The 17,250-nt window shown below is 46.3% G+C and overlaps 1 protein-coding gene across 1 annotated transcript; it reads right to left on the bottom strand.

Moving 5' to 3' along the window:
* Window positions 1-3,993: 3,993 nt before the first annotated feature.
* On the bottom strand, window positions 3,994-13,863 carry LOC135400813 (uncharacterized). The gene is made up of 3 exons (XM_064632737.1): window positions 13,795-13,863; window positions 5,237-6,727; window positions 3,994-4,691 (listed from the first exon to the last, which is right to left on the bottom strand). Exons 1-3 carry the CDS (start codon window positions 13,819-13,821, stop codon window positions 4,467-4,469), a joined length of 1,743 nt encoding a protein of 580 aa, XP_064488807.1. The 5' UTR covers window positions 13,822-13,863; the 3' UTR covers window positions 3,994-4,466.
* Between the last annotated feature and the right edge of the window lie 3,387 nt (window positions 13,864-17,250).

The raw sequence follows: 17,250 nt of genomic DNA, 5'->3' as shown, positions 1-17,250 counted from the left end.
GTGCTGTCATCCTGAGCAGCACAATGTACTGATAGTCGAGTGCAATATGGGGTGGACGGTATGTGTCTTATCAATGTTCTTTAGTTTCAAGAGTCTGTTCAAGGCCTTTCACATACCCCTCGACCCCTATTACACTCGACTTTCAGTACATTTTGCTGCTGGGGGTGCTATGTGAAAACGAGTGGGACTCACACACTCGATACGATCGGCGATCGTGATTGTGCGCGTCGTGAGTTATCGCGCTCATGAGTAATTTTGCCGAGCTCTGATCGCGAGCAGCGTTTTTAGTCATTTCTGTAATCTTTCCCGCACAGCAAAAGTTGTGAGCCCAGCCGCTCAGCCTGAGTTTCTACCTCTTCTTTGTCCTCGACCAACACGAATGGATATGTACCAACTACCCCGCATGGCTACCTTGGGACTTCATTGGCCCCATTTCCAAATAAGGGGGTACCATTTCAAGGTTGTGGTTACCAGCACGCGTGGCTAAGTGGTTGGCGTGCTGGCCATGTCACGTCGAGACTGGGAGATACCGGGCTCGAATCCCGGTGCCGGCTGTGCTGTCTGGAGTTTTTCCTCAGACGCTGTCAGACATATGTCGGCACAGTTCCCTTAGAAGTCGGCCCAGGACGCACATTCTCGCAGAGCGTTAGTGGTATCGACGTGGTGCCCACTTCTGTGAGGCTGGCAACGACAAACTCTTTCAACAGTACCACCAAGGTTATGGTTTCTTACCCCTTATTTCTGCCTTGTGAGTGGACAGACGCTTTGTCACGTATACCCTCTCTCTTCCGCAGAGACAAACTGTCGTGGCGTATTATCTCTGAAAGCACAGGTAAGTGCTTCTGCCACCAGTTAATACCTTACTGTGCCGGCGAATTCGCAGGTATGCCGGGTTTATCCATGTGTTACCAGTTTTTGTACCTGGACATAAATGCAGCCAAATCAGCGGCACTTGATTTGACCAGAGAGTAGACAAGGGGTAGTTGGTACCAGTTCACGATAGATATAGCCGCTGCGTCTTTTCGTCCCTGCGTTATTTTGGCAGCTTCTCACCATCATCTGCATAACAAGCTCACCGTCGAAATTCGGTCTGCATGGTATACCTACCAGAGCAGCAGTCAAATCATTCAAACAGGTGAAATATGGCAGTCGCCGAAAAAGCCCAGACTGTGGCCGGATTCGTTTCAAAGGCGAGATTCGCCATACTCCAACTGTTCATGTTATGAGGCAGTTTGAGGCTGCTGTTGTCTTCGTCTGTTGTGTCTTTCAGCCTGAGAACCCTGGCTTTCCATCAGATTATTCAAGTTTAGAGACAATACCCTTTCTCTTTGGGTGAATACTCTTCTTGTGTACCACACGTGTCGTTTATTGAACAAACAGGGGTATGTGTTCGCGTCCTCCGGCGTGGCTCTTCGCTGCATGAGTTCTTCCACAGACCGACTTTCGTCACGTCCTTGCTGTCTCTTGGATACCACCGGAGATGCAACAGGATGGACATATAGTGAGTACAGCTTATAGCAGAGGAGACAGTGACGCACATCATACCAGCATATTGTTCACACCACTAAAGACCAAGCAGATGAAAAAGAATATCCTCTTACTGCCTGAATCCCCAGGTATCCACAAGTAAATGTAGGTCATGTTACCGCATGAGGAAAACGGATATCGCTATGGCATGGCGGCCATGGGCTGCCGAGAGGTACAAGGGGTCTCCCCGCCGTTGCATCTGGCTATGACGCAGCAGCCTCCTACTCGATGGGCGCCTTGGTACAGGAACATACAGGAATGCACAGGCAGTGGTACAGGTATGGAACGGTAGTACTCACAAGGTGGTAGACATACCTGCTCTTTTTAAAACGACAGGAATAGCCTGCGCTCAAAGATACAGGGCCGGTCCAAGTGACCACGCTGCAGCTCTGGGGAATCGAGACGTGCTCTATAGGCTTGGTCGGTACAGAGGAGGGACTGCCTGAGTAAGTATGGGCATTACCTCGATTGATGTATAGCTTTTGAGGGCACAAGTATAAGAATGCCTGCAGACTGGTCCCTGGATAAAGAAATGCAAATAAATGGAAGATGTGACGTTGGTTCTCCGCGAGGTCAGTCAGAGTGAAGGTTATACCGTGGATCGAGAGAGGTCGTCGTAGGTCACCAGATGGCTGAGAACCAGGATCCAGAGGATGTAACGAAGTGCGGTCCTGCAGAGTGCTTGCTTCAGAGTCCTCCTCCTCACTGCCATGGTCTAAGATGCCATCGAAGTGCATGTCGAGTCCTGTGACGTAGGCTATGCCCTATGCCTACGTTAATGTCGCGTCTTCCTTTGGAGCAGTTCTGGTGCGATAATTCGCGAGGTGCCGTCACACAGTAGTGCAGCAAGCGTTGGTGCAGTTTGTGTAGCAGTTACGTATTTACATGGTACGAAGTTTTCTTTCTTCTTTGTAATGTGTTTTCTGTTGTTTATGGTATAGAGATGTGACGAATCCACAATTATCCGAATCCAAGAAAGGTTCTGCGAATCTACGAATCTTTCGAATCCTTTCTTTAAAAAAGTTTTAAAAGCCAGGAAAATAAAAACACTTCTACTAAAACGTGTTTCGAAGCACAATTTCATAGCTTTGTTTAATCAAAATCAAATTAAATAAGTGTTCACTTTCAGGAGAAAACATGTTTCTCCATTCTTCTTAAATGTAATTCATTTAACATTCGTCGACTACGGGTAATACATAAATTCGCGAGTCTGAATTCTTGAAAAAAAAAAAGACTAAGAAACAATCAAAAGCAACACCATATTATTTTTAAACTTGTAATGCAAGAGTTCCTGTCTGAACTCTTTCAACCCAGAGCAACGTAAACAAACAAGAAAATACAGCTGAAAGTTTTAAATTAATGGGCCCGGGGCCCGCCGGCCAATGAGGCTTTCGGCGGACTCCGGAGGCGCCAATTTTAAAAAGAAACAAACAAACGTGGTTGGTGGATTCGAAAGATTCGATTCGCCATTCTGGGCACTGGGATTCGGGTTCCCGAATCTCGAATCCCTGCCTAGGATTCGAGGATTCGCGGATTCGGTTGGCCCATCCCTAGTTATTTGGTCTCCGAGAGTCAACGTTATCAGAAACCCACTTTGGTACCCCCGCATTGCAGAGGTCGCATGCGAAATTCATCGCTCAAAATTCCTCCCCGTGGCTCATATTTGGCATGGCTTTTTCTCTCGTGATCGTTGGCTCGTGCGCACTGCCTACTCGGCATACGTCTGCCTAAAGCTTAACAGAGAACATCGCCTTTTCGCGGTCCAATATACTCTCCCATATGAACTGTGCTCCTACACGGTCCCATATAAACTATGGGCCAAACTTTGTAATGCCCCGCGGTGAATAGTGGGCCAATTTTCACAATACTGCTGCAGTTTGATAGCTTTTCAAAATTAACATTGAATGTATGTAAGAGGTACTTAGTTTGCCTGATTCATGTTACCAGAGGCGTTGCAGAAGTGTTGAAAACTGAACAAAGTTTGATACTCAAGTTGCGAGGCGCACTACAGAATACTGAAAGACGCAGACGAGAACGTTTAATTGTATATGACGTACTTGCAAAGCAAGAATATTTCTAGAACATTATGATACCAGAATCATGTGCATCCAGTACATCAAAGCACGTGACACGCAGCTTTATGGTCACGTCGCGTGCTGCCCTGGGGTGCGCCATATATCGCGGACTACAAAGCATACTTTGGTGGGCACACTTCCCGGTTCTTCCTTTTCTTTTTTCTTTCCGTATTACTTCCCATATTTCTTGCCACTCAGAAAGAGAAATTGAAAAAGAAATTGTTTGAGTTTCCTTAATTTTCTAGTGCAGATGTAAACGATTATAGGAAGGCAAGCGTACCTTTTATGCAACACCGCCTTCTTGCCTGACCCCTTCGTTTCATCCTGGTGGTTTTTGCACTCATTACGCATGAACTCTCATTGAGATCGTACTCGATTTATTGCAGTACACTCAGCATGTGGCGTTCGTAACCTGGAAACAATGGAGCTCCAAGTGGACTCTAACATTACAACATCTGACTTTTTCAGAGTGCTCACTGTACGCACAGATAAATTATCACAGAAAGCGGTACACCCGTTCTTTCTAGCAAGTTGAAGAGAAAAAGTTTCATTTCATGCACATGTTAGGCAGTGAAGTTCTGTCTTTACAGTGGAGCGGCACTCGTATAGCCTCACGGAGGGCGTGTAACCTTGGACCCATAAAGGCTGTGTTTGCTTATTCAACCCAAGTAACCATTTTCGTCCGCGAAGAGTAACTCAAGTGTCACCCGAAGATTCTCAGGTTGAACAAGAAATGGCAGCCCCCACGTACATACTTCTTGGTGACAGTGGAAAAGTCTACGAACAGTCTAAACGGGACGCGATGTGGCATAACACAAGGTGCTGGTCGCCATAGGGACATTTCCAGGCAGTGCGGCGTAGGTATCACTGCTTTTGCTTGACTGGGAACTCCCCGAAGCTTCCTTTGGCGTGGAAACCCGAGTGAGGGTCAGCTTCGTAGTGGACAACCTGAAGCTTGCCCTTGGGGTCCAAATAACTGTAAGAGCCCCTCACGTGACCATTGCCGTCACGCTCTTCGTAGCGAGTCTGTGGGTTGTAGGGGTCGGCCGTATCGAAACCGAACCGGTAGGAAAAGGGCCCTTGGAAGCCCTGCGGAAAAACAAACAGTCAGTACGGCTCGGATAGCGAGAAAAGCAAAAAATAAATGAGGAGGGAAAACTGTACAACAAAGAAGAGAACTTCGCAATAAGAAGAAAAGCGGTTCTATTCATCCATGGGTTCCGCCGTCCGATTTCCGGCCTCCGAGATGTCAGTTCCAGGAGCTTTTGAAATGTAGCTTTCTGCTGTTGCATTCTACACCGCTGCTACTCAACCGAGACACCAGTGAAGTGTATATCCTTCTCTCCTTGGAAGTAAGCGTTAGGTGCCTCCTGTCTCTGGACAATGAAAATCGCCTTCGACAAAGGTGACAAAAGGCGTAGAAATGAAAGGAGTGGCAACACAAGGATTGCTGGTTATGATCTGCTCGGTCACTACGCGCCGTAACGTCGTGATACTTTTGAACGTAGTTCCAGGGGAGCGGCCTCGAAACGAAATACAACAACACTTCTATGATGAAGAACACAATGCATCAATCCCGAAAACTTGCTATCGCTACTAAGGACAAGAACCTTGCGTAGCCTACTTTTCCTTACCTGTTCGTGAAACAGCGTCCGTGGTCGAGAATGTCCACCACTACCATGAACTGTGGCTGCTGCCTTCTGATCGTGCAGCATCGTTGCGGCTGGCTGGGGGCTTGAGCCAGCCGTCACCTGTCCTAGAGGAAACCCGTAGCCAAACTGCTTTCCCTTCGAAGCTTGGTCGGCCGTCTTTGACGAGTCCCTGTTCCGGTTCACTGTGGCACTAGGTGTGCTTCCACTACTAGTCAGTACCATTTTTCTTTGCTTCCTTTGCTTCAACAAGAAATTAATCTTGTCCTCCGCAGTGCTTTCTTGAGCAGTTGGTGCCTGAGTGCTGGCCTCCTGGTCATAACGCGGTGGGGGACGAGCCTCGTTGTAAATATGAGTATACACCTGTCTTGTACTGTCCTGGTCTAGACCAACAGTTGTCGTAGGAGGTGGTGTGTAAGCCGGAGCTGGTCGCTTCGTAGTTGGTCTCCTGTCGGTCGAATCTCTTGCAGTGTTTACGCTACGGTCTTCGCTCATCGCACTTTGCGGGGTATGCCTGACCGAAGGCGGTGTCGACGGTGGTGAAGTATCGGGCCCTCGCATTCCAACATCCATTTCGTTGAACGGGCTCTGTCGTCCTCTGTTCGTTGTTTCTGACTCTAAGTCTGGAATGTCGAAGACGTCGTTTGCATAACCGCCTTTTGCACGTCTTTGCCCCCTCGTGGAGTCTGCTGCATAAGAAGGACTATCTAGCTCCGCATCCTTCTTGGCTCCTTCTTCAGGAGTCATGACATCTGCGGGAAAATCTTCGCGTGCATGTCCATCATCCATTACTTTTATAAATGGTCGGCCGGTTTTGGGCGAGTAGCCCACGTTGCTCACGGCATCATTCGAATCTGCTGGATGATTCTCCTCTTGGTCATTCTGAAGCTCTTCAGAAGGCGGCTGTCTTGCTTCAGCATCGTCACCTCCTTTGCTCGGGCTTTCCATCATTTTGTCGCCACCAGACGCCTGTTCAAATTGGCTATCTACCCCATAGTATGCCTCCCTCGCACGAGGTCTGCTGTCGGAGGGTTCTCTAACGGGACTGTCTCTAAGGGCTGCGTTTGGTCCAGACTCCTCATCTGAAGAACTCGAATCTTCGTGAGCAAAAAAGTAATCACCTTTCAAGGGCATTCGAGGCATACTTCGAGGTATACTTCGAGGCATGCTTGGTGCCATAGCTTCGAACCTCATGGAAACGCGGTCGCCGAGAGGGACGTGCTTTTCGAACATCTCCTCTGTGGGGTAGGAACTTGGTGAACTTAGTGGATGGTAACCATAGCTTCCAGCTGCCATCATGTAATCTTCCGAGGGATATTCCTGCTCTGCCATGTACCTGGCCAAAGTGGAAGGTGACGTGTACATCATGTCGTCATAGCTGCTGTAGGGTTCGAGGTGAAAGTCAGATGCGAAAGAAGATTTCACGTGACCGCAATGGTGGAAGAGAAGAATGATGATTGCAAACGCACGTGGCACCTGTTGAGAAGGACAAATGTTCGACATAAGACCTCATCTACATGCGTGTAGTGATAGCCAGATCCTATTTATATCCTGACATAGAGCAAAACTTTTCACGCCCTCTTCTCTTATCATCGCAGTTCTACAGGGTGTTTCGCTTAGCATAAAAAATGGTATTAAAAAATATACTTATCTCGGGGGAGATTTTGCCATTACTTCTGGGTACTTTTATCAAATTTAATATTCCCAATTTATCTCTGAAATTTGCCAGGTCACCCTCACGTATTTTTGACAGAACCAGAAAGCTCTCGTCGGATTTACCCCGTTGCATCGCAAAATACACTGCCTGCTACTTTGGTAATAGTTGAGGAAAATTACGAAAACTGTCGTTTCGAGGTGCGCAAATTGTCGGCCAAGCACAGTTCTGCGTCAAGTTAATGCAAGATGCGGCGGAAGTAAAACTGTCACCCACCCCTTCCTGTTTCCTTCTCGCTCTTCTTTCAGATAACTTCAGATAAAAAGGAGTAATTTTAGTCCTTTCGGGACTAAACGCATTGCCACAAAAATTTGTCCCTTTCGGGAGTAAATGCACGGGAGTAAATGAATGTCACGGAGTGGGGACTGCATTTCACGCTCTATTGTAACACTTCGATGTACATAGGGTAAGGTGGGCCAAGATTAGACACGGGGTAAGACACGACATTTTTTGCTCGACGCCGCCTGTCTCAGAGACGCGATGCCCCATGCGCTTGAAACACTACTCATAGGTGCCTCTGCATGTTCGATTTATTGTACGTGAGAATTGTCCGGATTGGTGTTTGCGTTGAAGAGAGAGAGATAAAAAAAATCGGCTACTTCCGCCTAGAGTGTAAAGACCAGCCAAAAAGGCGCGATTTTCTGTAGTCCCTTTTCTTGTCATCGGTGCAGCAGCGTTTCGCAGGCCTGTTCTGTCAATGTAAGTCCACATCCTATTTCTTTATTCATTCATCTAGATATATGCAGAATATGGGCACTCTTGGCTATCCCTTGTTGAACAGAAGAATTAATGCATCCGATGATTACTCGGGGCAAGACGCGACAATTTAATGTAATTTAAATTTAATGCAATTTAGATGTAATGTAATTTAGAAGAAAATTTAGAATTTAAAATAGAATTTTAATGCAATTTAGATTTAATGTAATTTAGAAACGGATTCCGTTTCTAAATTACATTACATCTAAATTGCATTAAATTTAAATTACATTAAATTGTCGCGTCTTGCCCCGAGCATATCATCGGATGCATTAATTCTTCTGTTCAACACCGGATAGCCAAGAGTGCCCATATTTTGCATATATCTAGATGAATGAATAAAGAAATAGGATGTGGACTTACATTGACAGAATAGGCCTGCGAAACGCTGCTGCACAGATGACAAGAAAAAGGACTACAGAAAATCGCGCCTTTTGGGCTGGTGGCTTTATGCTTGTTCATCAGATATTTCTTTTTTGCATATTGCATAAGATTTTCGAGAAAATTTGCATGTTTCCTAGGATATTTCCAGTAAAGCAGAAGCGCACGTAAAAGCGAGCGACGAGCAACACATCAGACTGGCGGTGCCTTGTTTGCAAAGGACGGTGGAGCAAAATAGCACCGGGTTCTATGTGGTTTTTGTAGCACATCATGTGAGCGGTGGGCTCAAGGGGTTGTGTAGGGGCCCACGGGCTTTACTTTGTCTGATTGGATTGCAAAAACTCATTTGTATAGTTCATTACCACGGGGTGTCTCATTTTGCCCCGAGGGTTGGGGCAATGTGAAACAATCTGCATTTTTGAATTTCTTGTTCTGTGTTTATTTTAGACCGGCTACGTCCGTTCTGCGTTTACAGATCAGAAGTTCTAGACCACTGAGAAGGTGCATAATGCTAGCATTTTTTAAAAAAACACGAAAAAAAATCATACTCAGTTGCAAATTTCTGTCTCATCTTGCCCCACCGTACCCAAAATTTGTGTGCACGAATGAAAATACTTTGAATTAAACCGTCAACCGTGATATGTCGAGTGGTATAAAATTTGCGACATGCATAGAACACAATTTGTCTAGAAAGAACCGCTAACTAGTATTTCTTACTCCGTGGATCGAGGCGGAAAGTTGCTAAGTTATATAGCCTTATTCCATCAAATTCACGAAGAGCACATATTTACGTAGACTGTTGCATTCAGGGGACCTTTTGCGAGCGTTCAGTGACTATTTGCAGTTCTGGGGAGTAAATTTCGGGGTCAGGGGACTTAAACTGGGAGGAATTGCAGTCTAGGGGACTATAGAAGCTGAAATTACTCCCCGTTTTAGTCCTTCTTTTTTTAGAGTATAGAACGGGGTAAATCCTGCAAAAACTTCGTGTTTCTATAAGAATAAAGGGAAAAAAACAGGAACGTTAGATTGACCTGGCAAATTAAATTTGAAAACAGTGCTCAGAAGTAATGGCAAAATCTCCCCAGCTCAGATAAATAGCGTTGACCCCATAATGTTCAGACAAGTAGATTTTTTAATACGTTTTCTTTTTTATTTTTATTTTTTTTACACATTAGGTGAAATCCGAGCGCTGACTTGAAGTTGAAGTTTTCACCACATATGTCAAGTCGAGCTCGCTGCGTAAGAATGCTCCAACGCGTGGAGGGTTTATGAAGTGCATTGACACTCTTCCGAGGCAGCTGCAAGTCAGTTCGAGAAAAAGTCACATCTATGAATTCGGGGGTAGCTTCTGGCGTTGTGTATTTCTCTTTGTTGTATGGGATGTTGTATGTTGGAATTTGTTTTTATGTTTATTATACGGTCTGCTAATAGTCTGCGCCTATACCTATAGACCCTTGTGGCTGCTCTTGTGCACGAATAAAGTATTATTATTGACTACGACTACTTTGCGAGAGAAAGGGCACAACAACACTCTTCTGAACAGTGGAAAGACAATATTTCATCATGTCCAACTCTAGGCATCTCAATGTCAGCAAAAGCAATATCGTGCTGCCCACGACACCGTGGATCGACAAGTTGCAGTTCTGTACAACAACAAGGCGATGGATAAATCAAAGGGTTCACCACGCGACTCACACCATTCACTGGCCCTACGAGGAAATCGAGACGGAAGGTTTAGCTGTACAGTAAGGTAGACCCGTACAGCTAAATCTTCTCAAGAATTGCGATTTCCGTGACAGCGTCAGAAGATCTCGATTGCAAAATCCAAATTCGCCTACAACGCATGACAGACAACCTAGCAGCAACAGCTGCAACGATGGACCGACCTCAGTGGATACGCCTACTGAACCCAAGGTTGCGGGTTCGAAGTCGCTCGAGGACAACCCTCGGGTGGGCAAAAGTAAACCACAGACCGAACACTGTGGTGTCGCTTATGAACTTATTATGAATCATCATTCTCACTCAAGATGGACTCAATAACGAACTTGGACGTCCTTTGGAACACATGGCGGCGTCCATGTGAGAAATGCCCCAATACCAGAAAAATGTTTCGCTACGCTATTACCAGAACGATTGAGAGAAAGCAGCAACAAAGTCCTTCTTCCAAAGCTCACACGACTGTTAATTTACACCGAGCAGTAGTACCGGGAAAGTGGCACCCGGAATACTGACAGTGTTGCGTAGAAGCAGGTCATCTGGTAGACAAGTTTCATAGTGCAGAAGCCTGAGCAAAACAGGACGACGACTTTGTGTTGGCGTCGTCCTTCCGTTTGTGCCCACACTCGGACTTTTGCACAATGGAGTACCTGGAGCAAACCTAAGTGGAGCCTGGTTGTCAAGTCTTTCGGCTGTCTCAAACCACCGTGAGTTCGTCCTTGCACCCCTTGGAATACCGAATGAAGTGGTATTCCAGAGCAAACCTCGACGCGGAAGCGTCAGAACTAAGAGAATTTATCGATAAATATTGCTGAACTCCCACTCGCCGAGCAACGATAGCGACGATCCAGCAAAGACAGCAGGGGACCCATGGAGCAGTGGGAAGATCCGCACGGTCTTCTGCGAGATGTCACTTTAGCGACCCGATTGGAACTGCTTTGCTGAAAATTCACGAACATCGCTGGATCGGTGGGTAACGCCTGCATGCTTATCTCGATATACAAAAAAAGGCGAGGACGCCGCCGACTTGGACACGTGGTAAATGCATCGTCCTCCTCGAGCGACGCTACAGGATGCCGTATGGTGTCCGCGCATGTCAAGGTAGAACCAAGAAATGTGACGTCGCTCACGATCACAGTTATGCGAAATATCATTATCATTTTTCAGAGATCGAGCAGCACACTGTCATTTCTATCGGCCATCCGTCGCTGTAGATATATTTATTGAACGATCTGCCTGCTCTGCATGCTGCTCACTTCGTACATACAAGAGAAATGCACCACGTCACCTCTTCTTGGTAACGTGGTACCGTATCTTTACTTTCTTTTTGTCTACGCGCTGGAAGATCTTGCGGCTCGACATCACTTGGTTACCTCATTTCACGACACTTAAAACGTCCTTAACGTTAACTATTTCATCCATAAATAGCTGTACGGAGCTCCTCGATTCACTGCCCTGGTGAATGTGCACAGCGGAGAAATAAAGTGTTCTCATATAGAAACCTAATTATAATGTCTAATGTTGACCTAGTTTGGAACTTGGTTCCGGCTTCCGCAAAACGACGTCGGAGTGTCTCTTGCAAACCGAAATTGGATGGAGAAGCGGTGATTTACATGTGGCTCCACCCAAGCGTGAGATACGGTTAGCTATCCAGTCGCATACATTCCTAGTCCTGGGTATCGTTAATGTAACCGGCAGTGCAAACGCATTTCATACGAAACTGTGCCACACTACGTACCCTGTTCATTTTTAACGCATTAAGATGCATTCAAGTACTGAAGTAGCCAGTCCTGACCCCATCGCGGGTGAAACAACTCTACGTTTTTCGTTTTCTCCTCTGATCTAATCTTAAAGCATTGGATTATTTAATCCCGAAACAAGCCAAGAATGGTTCGTGGTCCGCTATAACGCAAGAGGCCTTACTGAACCATTGCTGATACTACTGAATGATGTTTCATCAACGGGTAGCCTTCTAGATCGTATACAGAATGTCTTGTCCATGTACATGTTGATACGAAGAAACTTTAGTCTCTATACTACACATAACACAACTAAATTCAAATTTGGTTTCTAATGTAACTTAACTGGCCCATGATTAACCATCGAGTTGCAACATTCGATGATTCCGACTTCAGTGCACGATAATGCAAAGGTACCTTATAAATATTGACTTTGCGTTGTTTCGTGAGAAAGGCAGAACATCCTTACATTTGCACGTATTTAACTATACAGCCAGGCCGAAAGACGCTGTTATGAAAAACGAGCAATTCTGCAAGCTATCCCAACTCAGTGCATGCATTTGAAAACTGACAGAAAAAAAGCTGAATTTTCAGTTTCCATACAGTTCCCAAATTTTCCTCCGAATCTACAACCCACGCAGTTGCTTCTAGCTCTGGAGAAGACGCTGACTCTAACGCTGGCGAGTTGCGCGAGAACTTTCTTGGACTTCCTTCTGTTCCGTGTTAGCTCTGCGAAGCAACTGTGGCCATGAGCGGTTGCCATTCGGCAACGCACTAGTCTTTATTGGAGTATCACGGCCAGGTGTCGCTGTGCGCAACAAAAAGACTTCCCATACCAGAAGCCACCTTGAGGACATTTCGCGCGGTAGAGTATCGCCGGCGATGCAACTCCCCAATCAGCATCATTAAAATAAAGTTGTTGTTGTTGTTTGTTCGCGCAGTGTTCATATGGACGTCCGTGCTTGAAGGAATTCTTCCAGTCAACAAGAAAAAACGGTGGCTGTGACAAGTGCAAAGGACCGTGACGAAGCTCGCGACGTTTCCCGTCTTCGACGCATCGCGGGAGAGAGTCGACGATGTTTTGCATCAGTAAACAAACCGAACAAGGAATATAGTGTCACTGTTCTCTGTGAATGTCTCCCTGTCGCTACACGACCAGAATACCTAGTAATCCTTCTGTCGCTTTCTCCAAGGTAATGGCCAGCAGACACACGCGGTAACGTCTATACAGAAGATTTTTCAACTCTGATGCATTTCTCATCGCTGGCTTGATATGCCTTTGTTACGTTTCAGTGGTGTTTGTCGAAACAATCGTTCCATGTGATGATGACTAGTGACTTTACGTCGCGAGATAACCATGCGAACGTGAGCCACACAACAGTGGCCGATCCGTGGTTAGGGCGTTGCCAAATGATGTACCGAGGACGCTGTTTCATGCAGGCGTCACTGCGAGCATCCTACGTCGTTTGGTTGTTGGTCCCGAATGAATTGGTTGTTTGAAAATGTAGATCACCTGTATGTATGTGTGCTCAGGAGTGATTATCGACTCAGGTGTGTAAAGGCCCTCGTGGAAGTTAGCTGTGTTCCGGAAAAATAGCAGCAGGTCTAGGCAGTGCTTCTGTGCCGTTAAGGCCTTCCAGCCATTATTCGTTGCACATAAACTTACCGTGGTCCGTAGTAACGACCAGACCACATTCACTTTATATACTTATGTTGAATTAAAATAAGTATTTAGAGAGATTGAAACATTTATTTTACTGAAAAACAAGCTTTTGGACGGAGTCCGTCCGGAAACTTGTTTTTCAGCAAAATAAATGTTTCAATCTCTTTAGATACTTATTTTATTCACCTGCGAGTGCTAGACTTCTCCCATTTTTTGCCTGTTAGTTACGTTGAATTAAGATAGGCTACACGGCATCCGTATGCATTAGTTACAGTAAAGCAGCAGGACAAGAAGCTGTTGTTGAGACAAACAATTTTAACGACATATCGCGCACTCTTGTCGCTAACGTCTGCAAACGCGCCATGCATTGGCAGTAGCGCGACAATAATTCCATTACTCGCGAAATATTTTATCTGGGTAGCCGAGTCCAATTTGTCAGGACGTTGCTAAGATACTTTCTACTATGCCACCTTTACAAATCATCCGTAATTTTGTCGAACCTCTACTCGTCAAGTGCGTTCAACATTTTCCGCGGTTAGCTTAGCTCGGAGGTCAATGGTACCGGCGTACTCACCAGTAGAAGTCCTAACCTCGGAGCCATGGTGGTAGGAGCACGGTTCACCCACCAAAGTGATGAAAGGTGCTCGTCTGGTTTTGTTAAACGCTTTATGGGAAGCGAGCGAGTCGAGGAGGACAGAGTATAGGCACCCATTGGCTGCGTGATTCGCGACGCACAAACTCTGTCCATCCGATTCGGGTCACTTGCTGAGAACCTCTCACGTGCATCAGGCTCCTCTTTTTATGCGTCCAATTTTCTTTAAAAGTCTCTCACTTTCGCCGCCGCATATATAGCTTGTTCCATTTCAGCGTGTCATATTTCGGAAACCCAGAAAGAGTTAGAACGCGATGAAAGGAGACGTGAACGGTTGACGATGTGGCGTGCGAGTGTGTGACTGCTAAGTGGACCTTTCTTTCTTTTTTTTTAATTCCGTGTTAGCGCCGCAAAGCAACTGTGGCTATGAGCGGCGTCCATGGATAGATGGAGAGAGGACAGCAGGAAGGAGTGTGGGGATTAGTATGCGCGGCCGGTGCGGCGACTCGAACCCTCTTCACCTCCCTGTCTCGGCGTGGAAAGAGATCATCCTATAAACACTATGCCACGGGAACCAGTGCTAAGTGGATCCCGTATCACTGACATCACCCCTCCAGAGGGCACCATAGCTTCGAAAGGGCCTCTGGAAAGGGCCAGTGCCGTATATGCCAAAAGGAGTCTGGCCATTAATGGGACCTGCCTATACCTGAGGTTCCACCCACTTTTTAAGGTATCTAGCCAATCACGGGTCGAAATACAGTTGTCTATTATTACATCCATCCAGTACTTATACCTCACCCTTATTTACTGGGTGCCACCATTTTGGAGAAACTCGATTGATTCGGATTGGAACGGATATCACTGGTGAGTGGTGACAGACCAAAACGACGGATTTTGCGCCCACTTTTATCAACGCAATCTGCATGGACAGAGGCATGTTGGGAAGGCTCAGAATTGCAGAAATGGTTGCTGGCAGAAATGATTGGCCAGGAGGTAGCTCGTAGCAGACGACTGCCGGTATGAAGTTTTAAATCACGTAATGTAAGTAGATCGAATCAAAAATGAGCAAAGATGTATGTATAAATAAGATGCAATTATATAATGCAAAATCTTACGTACAAGGGTCGTCCTTCTTGCTATTTTCTTGGTATCACGGTCTTACCTAGCCCTAACGTTAGCGACGAAACATCCCATTTTCGCGTAAATAATGATGGGGGAGCGAAAGTTGAAGCCGATTTTGCCGATGCGTACATGAGGATATATAAATACACAGTATGAAATTAAAGTAGTCTGTGAAAATTTTTTGTCACGAAATCTCCGCTTCGCCGTTCCAAGCACCATCCTCCATCTTGGAGAAAATATGGTGTCATGACAGCTCCCATGGAAAACGGTAACCAGTGAAATGCGCCTAAGTTTGATTGACAGGTCGAGACTCTTTTTTAGGCTCCTCCTAATGGCCAGACTCCCTTTGGCATACACGGCACTGGCATGGGCCAGAGCCGTTTACTAGGAGTGTTTGGCCATTGGGAGGAGCCTGTCCCAAAGCGCGCCATGTGACGTCACACGATGGGCGGCGCCAAAGCCAGTCGCACCATTTTAGATCAGAGCTATCGCCTTGAAATCTCCCATTCCGCCATTTTGAAGCAGGACGGTCTCGTACAGCCGGGGCGATTCCGAAACTTAGCCAAGACTAGTTTCACGAGTACTGTACACATACAACCGTCAAAGTTTCATTCGGAATAACCAAGTCGTTTTCGAGGAATTTGTCGAAACGTGCCGTAAGAGCAGACGACGAAAGTTGCGCTTCTCTCATGCATACGTCACGTATGACGTCGGCCTGCGGGTGCGTCGTCGTTGTCATGGTAATTGTAACTTGCAGAAGCACCTTGGGTTGAGTAATCCCCTTTGCTCTGGAAATGGGGACACTCAGGCATATACCTCCGCGAGCGGAGAATGTAGTCGGAGCATTGACTGTGGGGTCTCCCATAATGTGGCGCACAATCGGATACGTGGAAGCTAAGTCACGTGTTTTCTTTCCGCGAGTATTTAATGCGGTTTTTAAATAAACACGTACTCCTTCTCCATGTACGTCGTTAGCGGCACTTCATTTCGAAGCATGATCAGTGTACAACGGGGAGTGTAATGGAAGCGCGCGTAATACATTTTTGGTCGGAGTTGTAATGCGACCGCGCGCGCCGATGGCCAGCGACTTCAGATTTGTGATTGTGGATGGGGTTGTTCTGGACTTTTAACTTGTCTCAGAGGATTAACATAGTTGTTCTGAACCACCATGCTAGCCACTACTTAGAACGCGCGTTTTTCACCTGAGAACTGAATGAAAATGTACGAGAGTTGCCGCGATGCCTAGTAACTTCTGAAAGTCGTCTGCTCACGCCGATGCACTAGCGCGCGCAAAAGCAGACGATTTCTAAGCGCATTCTTTTCACTTGCACTGGACTGCACTACCTTGGACTGTACGCAAGATGGGTTTTCGGGAGCTGCACTTTCCAGCTGAAAGGAACTTTATTAGTAATGCCTTTCTTTTCAATAGGAAAGTGCAGCACGCAAATAACCCAGTTCAGATCTGGTGCAGGAGGTGCAAGCGAAAAGAACGCACCCTCTGTATCCTATCACGGACTTACCCGCAGGGTGACGTGGCCGTTCTTATTGTTGCCAACACAGATCGACACCATGTAATCGTAGCCTCAACACTCCGTTCTGCTCTGACGCTTGCTCTTTCTGTACTTTGTCTTCGTCTTTCCCGTCCCCAAATATTGCAGTATGCTCTCTCACCAACTAGCCCAACTTTCTGCACATGTTCAACACCCCGATTTTGTTTTTTTGGGAAACTCCCGGTAGCCTCTCCACACGGGACATTTCTTCTGGGGACCTTCAGCTTGGAATGCGTTGACCCTTATTTCTCAGCACAGAATAAGAATGAACAATTGCAGGATGCTCAGTAAACGTGCTGCAATAAACTGTCAAGGGTCAAACAAGGGTTCAAATACCATGCGATCGTAACATCAACACCCTTTATTTGTTTTTTGGGGAAACTCCAGGTAGCCTCTCCACAGGGGACGTTTTTTCCGAATATAGTCCAGCAACCGGACCGGCAAGCAACACACACACACAAAAAAAAACACAAGACTTGACGTTTCGTGTCCCATCATCAGAAGTGAACCGTCCCGTCCGATACTGCTTATTTATGTACTAGTGGAGCGTAACAGTCTGGGAGAGGGCCAGGGTGCTTGTTGATAGTATCTTTTGTTTTCTTTATGTACCAGGATTCGAAATGCTTCCATCCACCTCTGTTGGTTTCCACTTGCACAAGACAAGGCAAGTGCAAGGTAGGACACGTGGAATCATCATGGTATAAATTTGTTGTTTCCTCTTATCTTTGACACTGGCAATCTTGCATGGCAATGTGCGCTATCATTT

Source organism: Ornithodoros turicata, chromosome 7 (assembly GCF_037126465.1).
Source record: "Ornithodoros turicata isolate Travis chromosome 7, ASM3712646v1, whole genome shotgun sequence".
NCBI classification, from domain to species: Eukaryota; Metazoa; Arthropoda; class Arachnida; order Ixodida; family Argasidae; genus Ornithodoros; species Ornithodoros turicata.
Note: the sequence above shows the minus strand (reverse complement) of the source record. Positions and strands in the feature narration are given on the sequence as shown.